Below are 10,101 nucleotides of genomic sequence, written 5' to 3'. Positions count from 1 at the left end.
ACCCATGGCAGTGACCATACTGGAAGGATGGTGAGGTCCAAAGGAGAGGCTGGATGGAGGATGCATCGGTGTCGGTGTAGTCAGCATGTGGCTGGAGTGACTGAAAGGTGAAATGTGGCTGATGGAGGACATGTGTCTGGAGAGGGCGGCGGGGTTAAAGGAGCTGCTCTTGGGAAAGTCTTCGAGGTTGTCATGGACCTTTTTGCACTTTTTGGATTTGCTAGACATTTTTCGGTTTCTGGTCTGAATTCCTTCCTTCTTCATAGTCAGGGGTCTGTTAATCTAAACAAAAATCAATTATTTTTTTTGTGCTTCCATCCCGATCTCCCCAAACCACCACAGGATCCGTGCACCCCGTGCCCTGTGCCCTGGGGGTGTGCCCGGTACCAGCTGGTCAGCCACCCCCTCCTCCCCTGTACACCCCATTTGCCATCGTTACACAACCCTCCTCCCCTGTGCCGTGGCTACACAAACACTCCCCATTCCTCCCGGAATTCAGATCCCACCGGGACATCCCAAGTTCGGAAACTTCTGAAGACAAGACAACAGAAAATTGCCGGCAGAGCCACACGGGAGCAAAACACACCAGAGTAACTCACAGCAGCTGAAAAATTTCAACTATCTGCACATTAGGTAATTGCACCGTCTTTAGGAACAAAACCAATCATTATCACCTAGAAATATTCCCCACAGACACCATCTCACCCCGAGGCTTCCTGTCTGACCTAAAACCATTATCAGCAAGAGCTGCCAGGACTTCAGTGCTACAAGGGGTCTCAAAACTTTCACAGTGGCATTAGGGAGCTGGGTAACTCTTCACGAAAGTGTCAGGTGTTTTTCTTATTTTTCTGCTTTTCAAGGATTTTTCTCTGATCATCCTCTCTGTTTTACTGTAGCAAATCTGATTTTATTTCTAAAGCTTTCCAAGGTTTTTGGGGGGACTGAAACAAGTATCTGTGCAGCCCAGCAGAGCATTTTCTACTTGCCTGTAGACATATCTGCAGGAAAACTAAACAGTAAATTTTCCTGCGTGGACCTACACAGCAGCAATTATCATCCATGCACCCACCAGTGTTAGGAAGTGGTAGCAAAAATCTGTTGGACCTCCTGTAAGAAACTCTTATTACTCAAGTTTGTTCTGTGCAGGGACAGGATTTGGACTTTGATGGTCCTAATGGGCCCCTTCCAGCTCAGTCTCTTCCATGATTCTATGACTCTACGCCACACAGAGAGACAGGATCACAACACGCACTAGCACATGTGAAGTGAAACCCCCACAAACCACCCTTGGGAAGGGATTTGTGCATCCACTATCTGTAAACAACCTTAAAATTCTGGACTTGGGGATCTATGTGGGTATTGCACTGGCTCCTCTGCAGGGATTTCACCTCTAGCAGAAGGCAGAGGAGCCCAGCAAAGCATCCTGAGGATGAACCACCTTTCACGATAAACGTGAGCACGTGATGGTGCCGATGGACATTCTGCAAAAGGACGAAAAGGGAGAAAAGATAAACCCCCTGCCCACCAGGATCTACTGTCTCAGTCCCAGCAGAGGACAACAGAAAAATGTGCCTGGAAGGGTCCTGAGCAGCTCTTCACCCGTAAGGCCTTAAATAAGCACAAGGAACAAAGCATTCCCTTCTTCCGGATCACGGCAAAGTTTCACTTGTTGCTCCTCATTCCTGGTCCCTTTCCCCACAGCATGGGAATCATTCTTGGATTTCTCTCCCCAGGGAAGCCAGGATACAATAACTCCCTGTCACATGCAGAGGTGGGAGGCACGGGAAGAGGAAGGACCAGGCTCACCCCCAGTTTAGGCATCCTGAAGTTCATCATGCCGGTCTGAATTTGTGACCCCAGGTTCTCTGTACCGGCAGTGATAGGAACCTTCACCTCGCCTAAAAATGGGTGAATAAAAGGTGGATTCCTCCACCTCAGGATAAAGGGATCTGGAAGGAGCAGCCCTGCTTGCCAGCAGCTGAAGTTAGGAAGGATCTGCCCCTGTGCAGCCCAACAACAGCCCCAGGGCAGCAACAAGCAAAACTTCAAACATGATGGGCTCCAAATGAAACACCACCTGTCTCCCTCACTGAGGGAATGAGGATCCACACACAAGGAAGGCCCTTTGCTCCAGATCAGTGACTGGGATGGGAAAGCTTTGCCTGGTCTGTTTTAAGTCAGCCAGCAGGGATGTGCTGCCAAGGTTCAAAACCAGGAGGAAACACTAAGTGAGCCCCACCAGGCAGAAATGCTGGAAGGTACCGGGAAGTCTGAATCCCTGATGAATTCCACCTCAGATTTGGGGATGCCCACACAGCCCCAGCCTCCCCAGCTTCTAACGAGGACTTGTGTCATGACACAAAGACCCAGGAGCAGCCAGAAATAATTTGCAGGTGAAGCAGCAAAGGTGCAAGCTCAGGAGCTGGTGGTGACAAAGTGATGCTGCTGGACTGGGGCTGTGCTGGGTCTTGGAGCAAGCACGTGCTCCTAACCCTGTACTGCTGGGTGTCGTACCCCACAGGACAGTGAACTCCTCCCCAGAGCAACATCTCTCATGTTTCACTCAGTCTTTTAGAACAGGTTGGCCCAGACCATGATTTGATGTGAAACTCAGGGATGGGAATGCCACTTTTCTTCAGGATGCTGTGGCCAGCCCCACAGCTGGGGTCAGAGCTGCCATCCAAGCTGTTGGCTGGACACATCATCCCAGTGTACATGCTCTCACACTCCTAGCAGGTAACCAACCCAAGTGCAAATAGATAAGGACTCTGATAAATGCCAGAAAGAGTGAGACCAGCACAGCCAAAGCAGCAAGCTGGAAAATTTTTCCAGTGGCTTCAAAGACCATTCACAGCAGGGTTAAAGGGGTCCCCAAAACATCAAAGCCGTGGACCCATCTCTGTTTCTGGGGTAGAGAAATGAAAGACCCAGAGGGAAGACCTTCTCCATGAAAATTCATTCTGATAAAAATGACAAACACATGCTAAATTAAAATTAAACCAGCCCAACGCATGTATATGAAATTCATTAATTTCAGATGGAGCCAATTAATTATGGGCAGGAATTATGCTCTTTGTTTTTATCATATGCAAAATACTGACTGCTCTGCTCTTGGGACGCATAGCCCTGCTTTAGGGTATTGTGAAAGGGGCCTTTTCTGGTGAACTTTGCCAAAAATAGTGGCAAATCACTCACTTCTATGGGCACAGGCCAGTTTGCTGTGCACCTCCAGCAAGGTACACACTCCTACCCATCCCTGAAGTGCACGAAGGCTCATCCCGCTTCTAAGGACTAAAATAACACGAATGAGAACGTCATATTCAACAGATCAAATGCAGGGGATAGTCTTAACCATTATAGGTCTGATCTTGCTCTGACTGAAGACAATGGGATTTTGCCATTGACCTCAATAAGGTCCTGTCACTGAAGCGGATTTATCCTTCAGACATAGTCATTACAATGTTGGGTTAATCTTCCAGGCTGGCTGTATCTTAGAAAGCACTCTGGGATGCCACAGGATGAAAGGCACCGTATCAATGTGAAATATTAGTCATTGTTAATACTGGTGTTAATGGAGCCGGCTCTTGTTGAAGTCAGTGGGAGGAATGCCAACAGCTTCACTAAATGCACCCCAAGACTATTATGATTATTGCTTATATCCTACTGACAAATGGGTTTGCTTAAGCTGTGGGAATCAACAGTAAAACAAACTGATAGAGCTCCGTGAAAAAAATGAACAGCATGGAAAAAAAATAGCCTTTTCACTGCAGTCAATCCCAGTGTGGACATAAAATGTGGGTACGTTTCAGCTGCAGATCAATCAATGAAAATATCCTAATGACGTTAAGGTCCAAGAAAATTTCATTAAACCAAAAGAAAAGAAAAAATGAGGAGGGGGATGGATAAAAGAGCAGCCAGGAATTTGCTACAGCCTAGCCTGAAACAGGTTTAAGGCATCTTCTGAGCACCCAGATGTTCCACTGGCATTGGCACAACATCTATGCCAACACTCAACTGCTTGGGAGGGACATACTACAATCAGCCTCTCTATTCCTGACACCTCTCCTGATGTAAAAGCCACACAGAAAAGATACATACAGGGAGCAGAACCACACTTCTCACTGCAGTGATAACTAAATATTTTAAGAAAATTAAAAAAAAAAAATATCTACCCACTTATCCAGATTTTCATACCCTTGCCTACTTATACTGCTGCACACAGGATCTCAGTCCTTTGGGGGTTTCATTTAAGCAGGTTCCATTAATGGAGTTGCTCATAAGGCAAGATAATACTTGACTTTGGTAAGTAGCTGTGCTGAGCTTTTAAGCAGCTGTTGGTGCTTTTAATGAACATGAAAACAGTTCCAATGTGCTCAAGGCCTGCCCCATGTCACAAATTTCACAGCTGGATCTGCGTTTCCCTAAACAGTGGATCTAGGGGTCAAATCAGGCCAATTAGGTTTGCAGCGTTAGTGTGGAAAAAAAAGGATGTGCTCTTGCAGGCACATTACTGGAGAGCCCTGGCACTCAGACACCATTCTAGGCACCTTAAGAGGGATTCTTCCAGTCAGATGTCCACAATGCAAGTAGACACACCGTAACTCATCATCCTGCTGTCTTTTTGGGGAGAAACTACATCATCTTCGAGGGCACAAGTCATCTCATTCAAACACAGGCATCAACCAGTGTCATCTGGGAAGAGCCTATTTTCTACAAAGGGCTTTGCTGGATACAGGAGGAGTAGCTCAGGTACAGGTCTCCCTATAAATTTTCCCAACTACACAGTTTAAGTCCTACCACTGGTGGCTTCAAGACCAAACTGAAAACAGAGCACAAGCACAGACTCCCCCGGTGAACCTGGCTGACCTTGCTCCCTTCTTGCCAAAGAAACAGCAAACAGAATATTTTCTGGTGATATGCTGAGAGCTTTCACTCTGGGTCCAGGCTGTTTGTTTGCAGTGATCACACTGAGAGTTTGATGACAAGCTTTGCTTGCTACATGGGACTCAAAACGTTCTGAGACACCTGCCCGCTAAAAGGTAAACACATTTTCCTTTTTTCCAGGAGAGATGCCTCCCATGAAACAGGTGAAAAATAGGCCTGGTTGTTTGTTGTTTGTTTTTTTTTTTCTGCTGAATCCAAACTTGTTTACTCATCATAAGAAACCAAAGAGCTTGAAATAACACATGGAAGGGACTGAGGCACCACAAGGGTTGGGTGTCCCATGAAACACAGTATGTCTTTGATGTGTTTGCATGGGTGGACATAAGCAAAACACAACCCCAGAATTCTAAACCGAACATAATGCGATCAACCACTTGGGAAAAAAAAAAAATAAAACAAAACTTTATCAAAGTAGAGAAATAGCAAGCCTTTTCCTTCTTCCGACGTGATAATTATTCTAATGCCAAATATGGAATGAGAGTAACAGGAGTAGCCTTGTCTCCTTTATTAGTAGTATTATTCAGTAGAAGATTTTTCAGGTCCCTTTAGCTCTTTCCCTGGGGCACATATCCCTGGTTCCTGCAAGCTGGCTTTGCATGGAGGTATTAGATTAAATCTGCCAGCCATTTCATTTCATTTCTCCTTCCCTTCCATGGCAGATGCTTTAAAATTCACATCACAGGTTCAGCAGACTCCACAACCCACTAACTAAATCAAGTCCTTTTTTGGTTTAGGAATCACTTGCGTCAAAGAGGGCAAACACAAGACCGAAATAAATCATCTTCGGGGACTGGACAAAGGCAGCCACAAACCCAAGAATGATCTAAATGCTGGCACATTTTGCTTTTTTCTCCAGAGTTTGTATTTGCTGGAGGAACCAAGCCACACATAGTAGGGGTATCAGCTTGCAGGACGGCGTGTTGTCTTTTCCAACCCTCTGAGCCCAATCAGCAGCAGATAATGTCTGTCTGTGTTGATTCACCCCTCCCTTCTTGGCTCAGGCATGGGAAAGCTCTAACATTACCCATGGATAGCCCTGTTTTATACCTCCCCAAGTTGGACAGGGGGTTAGAACGGACAGGTTTTATACCTCCCCAAGCTGACAACTCATCCCTCCAACACCCCAGGGTCCCCAAAGGGATAACAGGGTGTCTTTTTCCACCCTGAAGTCAAGGAAGAGTTTGGACCATCAAGGACTGGAGCTGAGGCCCTGTTATTGAGTGTTACAGTCACACTTACATTGTGCAGCTTGTAGTAGAGCCCGCAGGCGTTACAGACGGGATCGCCGTTGGCATTTCTCCTCCACAGGGTGGTAGTGGTGGTCTGACAGTTCGCACAGGACGTGCCCGCCCTCCTGGCTGCAGACTGTGGGAAGGAGGGAGAGAGACAGAGGAAGAGAAGGAGAGAAAAACACCCGTGTTAAAAAATTAAAAAAAAAAAAAAAAAAAAAGGGAAAGAGAAAAAAATAAACGCGATCAGCAAAATTTCTGAGAAAGAAAACATCAACCCTGCAAGACTGACGCACATCGGCAGAGGCCTCCAGAAACTGACTTGTGAGAACAAATAATAATTGTGGAAAAAAATCCCCGAGGTACTTCTTTAACCCCAAATTATACGCGAACTGAATCAGGTGCCAAAGGGCATCCTAAAAGTGAGTGCTAAAACCTCCGATAGAACTCATCAAAATTAGCAGCGCTGGCACAGCCCATTCCAGAGGGGGAAAAAAACTGTTATTTAAATGCCAACGTCTCTCCATCTTAATTCTCCCCAGACCCCCCAGGGGTCTAATTCTGCAGTCGGGGCCTGAGCAATCAAGGGGCGTGAGTCACGGAGGCTCCGGCGAGCGCAGGGTGAGACCCGGGTGGGCAGCTCCTCCACCGCAAGGCACAGCCCGGTCCTGCAAATTCAGCTCAGCTTCAAAGGATACAGAATGCAGATCGGAAATAACACTGTGGCAAAGAGCAAGACTCCCAACTCTTTTTTTTTTTTTTTTTAATTAGACCTTGTTTGCAGCCCAAACCTTCATCATGTTTATTTAGGAACTGGTAACGAGCCCGAGAGCAGAATTTACCATTTCGAAAAAGGGCAGGAACGAGGAAAAAAAAAAAAAGCCTACGTGTCAAAGTGTATAGAGAAGCTTTTTCTGTTAGCTGTGATAATGATTTAGCAAAGTCAAATTTAGTAAAGGCAGTCTCCTTTCACAAGAATGAATTTGTGCTATCATTTAAAAACTGTAACTTTAGAAAACAAATTGTCCTTCCGCCACTGAAGGAGGAACAGGAGTTTTCGGACTGCTGTGTGAGCGTGTATGAGTTTTTGCATGTGTGCAAGTGCCTACAGCTCCTAAAAAAAAAAAAAAAAAAAAAAAAAAAAAAAAAAGGCCTTTATACCCCATCCTATCTCTTCTTCATCAATATGACAAAGTCCCAGAGCTCTGATTTCATCCCGATGCGTTGCTTTCAATGGGACTGCTCATGTGCTTAAAGTTAAAGCATGTGCTTAAGCGATTTGCCAGATCATAGCAATGCTTGGCACCTTGCAGAACTGAGCCTTTAATGCTCTCTTTTGTGCTCTTACTGTTTCAAATTTACCCCTCACCCCACACAGCCGCACACTGTGGTGCATCCAACATTTAAAAAGAAAAAAAAAAAAAAAAGAAAGAAAAAGAAAGAAAATACCACATCTTTGGATACCGTACAACAAACCCAAAATGCAAACATGGACACTGGCACAGCGTTAGCGTTAATACCAACTCTTGTTAGGTCATGTTGCAATTTTAATCATAATTGAATGCGGCGTAGGTGGAGAAAGGACGGGTTGGTTTTGCTTTAGATAGAGGAGGATTTTTTTTTTTTTTTTTTGCTTTTAATTAGACAAAAAGGACTGCCTAAAAAATAAATAAGACGATGCCCATGAGCATTAGGAAGCATCACAGAGGGCCTGGCCTGGCAGCAAGTGGCTTTCCCAGGCTGCCTGTGGGGACAGTTCCATTTTGCCTGACCATAAACCACTCTGAGCCGAGCCGATCCCAAGCCTGAGGAGGCCTTTAGCTGACTTCTCCACGCTGATGACCAGCAGAAGCTGGGAACAGCACATGGGTCTTCGGCTGCAAAAATCCCACTGCTAGAAGAGAAGATAAAGCACCCCACCATGAAAAACAGCAGAGCCCCAAACTGATGTGTGCACACACGCCTCAGTCCTGCCTTCCTCCTGACCATGCCGTAGACCCACATCTGGATCCCATCACCAGGGTAGTGAATGTGCTTTAAAAGCGGGTCAGAGGCAACACCTTGCAGAGCTGGGTTCTCACTGAAAGCTGGGGGATGAGTCTGCAGGTCTCTGCCACTCAAGTCCCACCGGGAAGCACGTGTGGCTCCGAGGGGCACGAGGGGCTCTGAGGAGTACAAGTGGCTCAGAGGCTTGGATTGAGCCTCTCGGTGGCAGCTTTGCCCTTATCAGACCCAAAAATCAAGCCTAAGGAAATTTCTAAAAACCAGTGATATTTGACTCAACCCACACAGGGGAAACATCCCCTTTGAAGATATTTGGGGTTTCTACGTGGTGCTCACCGTAATTTCTCTTATTGCAAGTGCGTTCAAAAGACGCCTGGTCACCACCTTGCTGCCTTCAAACAAACTCTGACATTAAATAAGCAAATAAATCACAACATCCACTGTCTTCTCTAAAACCTCTTCCATCTCCTGTGTTTCCCCTACAAAAATTGAGCATCATTAGCTGAATATTGTAAGCTCTTTCAGTCCCAGACTGTACCTTTCATGCTGTACCAACTTCTACCGGAGACACCAGCAGTGGGCAGGAAACAATGAATAATAACTCTATTGTAAAGCTCCCAGCAATGGCATCCAGTGAGCTAATCACCAACCAGGGGCCTGGCCATGTCAGTAACGGGATGACTAATTAGCTGCCCCATATCATCTGTAGGACCAGACCCCATGGCCCATCTGCGAGTCCACAACTTCACAAGTACTGACAGTGATGAGAAGGTGGAACTGAGGAGCGTGCAGGAGGAACAAATGCTGATAAAGACACTAAATTAAGGGGGCATTTTCAGTGTCTGGATTTATCCACAAAGCCACAAGCATCAGTTTCCTAAAATATGATTCCATGCGCATGGGCCTGCTGAAAAATTGGCTGTAATCCTTCCAAAACCAGCGTGACAGGACATGGAAACGGAGAGCTCTGCATCCACATGGGGAGAAAAACTAAAGAAAGGTTTTCTCAGCAGAGACAAGGCTGTCACTGGCTGTGAGAGGGACAGGAATGGTCTCCAGTGGGGCTGCAGACCTTTTAAACAGAGTGATGGTATCACCTGCCTGTTCTTGATCTCCCCACCAACATCTCCACATAAGACTTCCACCTTCTCCCCAAGATGAAGCAGAGCTGTCTGAGCCCCCTCACCCAGCAAGGCTCCATCCACCTCACCTAAAGGACACCCTTACAAAAACACTCACTGAATTTAACAAGGCTTGGGCTGCGTTCTCAGCACCTGAGAATTTCTTTGCCTCCTCTCTCCCACCCATTGAATCCTATCATTAGTTTCAGCTAATGATCAGCTGTGATCAGAGCCCACAAAACCAGCCCAAGGTCACGCAGGAAACTTGAGGCAGAGAGACAAGGAGCTGGATGCCCACTCTGAGCCTCCATCCACACGATGCCTTCCCCAGCTCGCCTACCATCACAAGGCAGGAGAGATCCAGTCAAGCCACAGCCACATCCAGGCACACAAAACTCAAACACGGGCCCAGCTTTGGTGCCTTCTGATTGTTTTTTCTTTTTTATCAGAGGTTAGCAAGAGAAATAAATATAGATGCAAACAGCATTAGAGATGGTTTTCTTTCTTTTTCCCAGGCAGTGTAAAATGAAAAGAAAAAAAAAAAATGTAGAAAAATCAAATTTCACATTTAGGAAAGGTCGCATTCAAAGAACGGGAACTTTTTGTAACTTTAACTAAAATGCCGAAAGATTGGAGCGATTATGCAAGTCAAGGTCTCTCTTTACTTCTTTTCTTTCTCTCTCTTCCCCCCCCCCCCCAAGAATGACCTTTTACTACGTATTTATTTATATAGTTCATTTTACATGTGCCGGGCTCGGGGTGACTCGGGACATTCTTTCGTGGTTCCATCAGACACTTTTTGA

General features: G+C 46.0%; 1 protein-coding gene across 1 annotated transcript in view; it reads right to left on the bottom strand.

The window, feature by feature from the left end:
- Positions 1–10,101, bottom strand: part of GATA3 (GATA binding protein 3) — a 29,393-nt gene that overhangs the window by 929 nt on the left and 18,363 nt on the right. The window contains exons 5-6 of the mRNA XM_027899662.1: positions 6,184–6,309; positions 3–282 (exon numbers count right to left, since the gene is read on the bottom strand). Coding sequence (XP_027755463.1) covers positions 3–282; positions 6,184–6,309 — 406 coding nt within the window. The remainder of the gene's footprint in view (positions 1–2; positions 283–6,183; positions 6,310–10,101) is intronic.

Source organism: Empidonax traillii, unplaced genomic scaffold (assembly GCF_003031625.1).
Source record: "Empidonax traillii isolate 1590-97213 ecotype Southwest subspecies unplaced genomic scaffold, ASM303162v1 scaffold681:size344372, whole genome shotgun sequence".
Taxonomy (NCBI): Eukaryota; Metazoa; Chordata; class Aves; order Passeriformes; family Tyrannidae; genus Empidonax; species Empidonax traillii.
The sequence above is the reverse complement of the archived record's forward strand: the minus strand, read 5'-3'. Positions and strand labels throughout refer to the sequence as shown.